Consider the following 1,727-nt stretch of genomic DNA (forward strand, 5'->3'; position numbering starts at 1 on the left):
AATATTTGCGAGACATCAATGTAAACAGTTGGAGTGAGGTGAGAGCCGCATGCGATGATACGTTTGCATAACGCAACATTTTTTCCCCTTCTGACTTTTTTCATTCTCATTTCCTCCTTTCTCTGCTATTTTCATTCTCACTTCAAATTTTTTTTTCAATTTTTTTCTATGTTCTGTTTTTGTTTGCTTTAAACTTGAAAATTATATGATAATGATGATAACAATAACTATAACGATGGCAATGATAATGACGATGTTTTAGGCTTTAATGGTGATTCACGTATATATAGTGTTATTGATGATATGAACAATGATGATGGCGATTCTATGATTTAATGATGACGATGATGATGGTGACAAAGACCACAGCAAAAATGGCGATGATGTTGATGCTGATGCTACTGATGATGATGATGAAGATGATGGTGAAGATGATGGTGAAGAGGAGGAAAAGAAAGAAGATGGCAACGACGATAATGAAAGTATTGATGTATCTAACTTTGTTGAAAAAACAAAATTTAGTATTGCGAAGAAGAAGATAATAACATGGAATGCATGGACGGATGTTGGTTTTGATGATGACGACGACGATGATGACCGTGAAAATTTTGAAAATGGCGATAGGGAAATTAATAAAGTGATGATGATATGATGATAAAGATGATAACAACAACGATGATGCTGTAAAAAATAGATGGTGTCGTAAGGAAGAAAAAAAATCGATTGTGGTGATGAAGCTGGAGGAAGATGGAAAAGGATGATGATAATCGCGGTGAAACGAGGAGAAAAAAGTTATAGAGATGATGACGACGATAATGAGATGCCTGTGACGAAAGACATGACGATGATGACGTGAGTGAAGAAGATGTCGCCACTGCCAATGATCATTAAATGTGAAATATGATTCTAGCATCGGCTTCGCGGCGCTTTCTTTTGCCTCGTAATAAGATGGAGACTGCCGCCACAGAGTATGGAAGGATGATGATGGCGATGATGATGGCGTGGCGATGATGATGGTGCTGGTGATGTGAAAATGATTATGACGATAATAACAATGATGATGATTTTTGCAAAGATGATGACAATGATGTTGAGGATGGCCTGAAAAGTGAAAAATCAGTTTCGAAACTGAATTTTTTCAAAGAAATTTTTTATTTGAGTCATCTGATTTTTAATGTCTCCTCAATAGAAATTAAAAATTCAGTTAAAAGACGGACACGTGCAAGCTCATGGAAAGTCATTTTCACATTTTCACATCAAATTTTATTGGCTGCTATTTTTAGCCATTACATGATTTCTAAAAATAAATTCCGTATATTTAGAATATAATTAGTTGAAATCCATCTATATATAGATTTGCGTGGAAAATCATGTAAAAATATCTGTGAATAATTGAAGTTTGCATGTAATTATATACACTGCTTATTGTTTGTGCTTCTATATATAAAATACTAAAAGAGTATTATAATTATTATTATTGTTTTTGTTGTTATTATTCTTCTTCTTATTATTATTAATATTATTATTATTATTATTAATATTGTTGTTGTTGTTGTTGTTATTTTTTTAAATTATTTTTCAGTAGATGTTCATTAGAAAATTTGACGGGAGCACGGAAGGTCGTTAATATTAATAGCTGCAGTATGATCGCCCGAGTTGTTGTTGTTGGTGTTGAAGAGGATGATGAAGAAGAGGATGATGAAGAAAATAATGGTGAAAAACTGTTG

At 33.0% G+C, this 1,727-nt stretch overlaps 1 protein-coding gene across 1 annotated transcript in view; it reads left to right on the plus strand.

The window, feature by feature from the left end:
* Positions 1 to 1,643: 1,643 nt before the first annotated feature.
* Positions 1,644 to 1,727, plus strand: part of HELRODRAFT_170925 (hypothetical protein) — a gene marked incomplete at both ends in the record, with an annotated part of 928 nt that continues 844 nt past the window's right edge. Inside the window, one exon of the mRNA XM_009016738.1 lies at positions 1,644 to 1,713. Within this exon, the coding sequence (XP_009014986.1) occupies positions 1,644 to 1,713 (70 nt within the window). The remainder of the gene's footprint in view (positions 1,714 to 1,727) is intronic.

Source organism: Helobdella robusta (genome assembly GCF_000326865.2).
Source record: "Helobdella robusta unplaced genomic scaffold HELROscaffold_19, whole genome shotgun sequence".
Taxonomy (NCBI): domain Eukaryota; kingdom Metazoa; phylum Annelida; class Clitellata; order Rhynchobdellida; family Glossiphoniidae; genus Helobdella; species Helobdella robusta.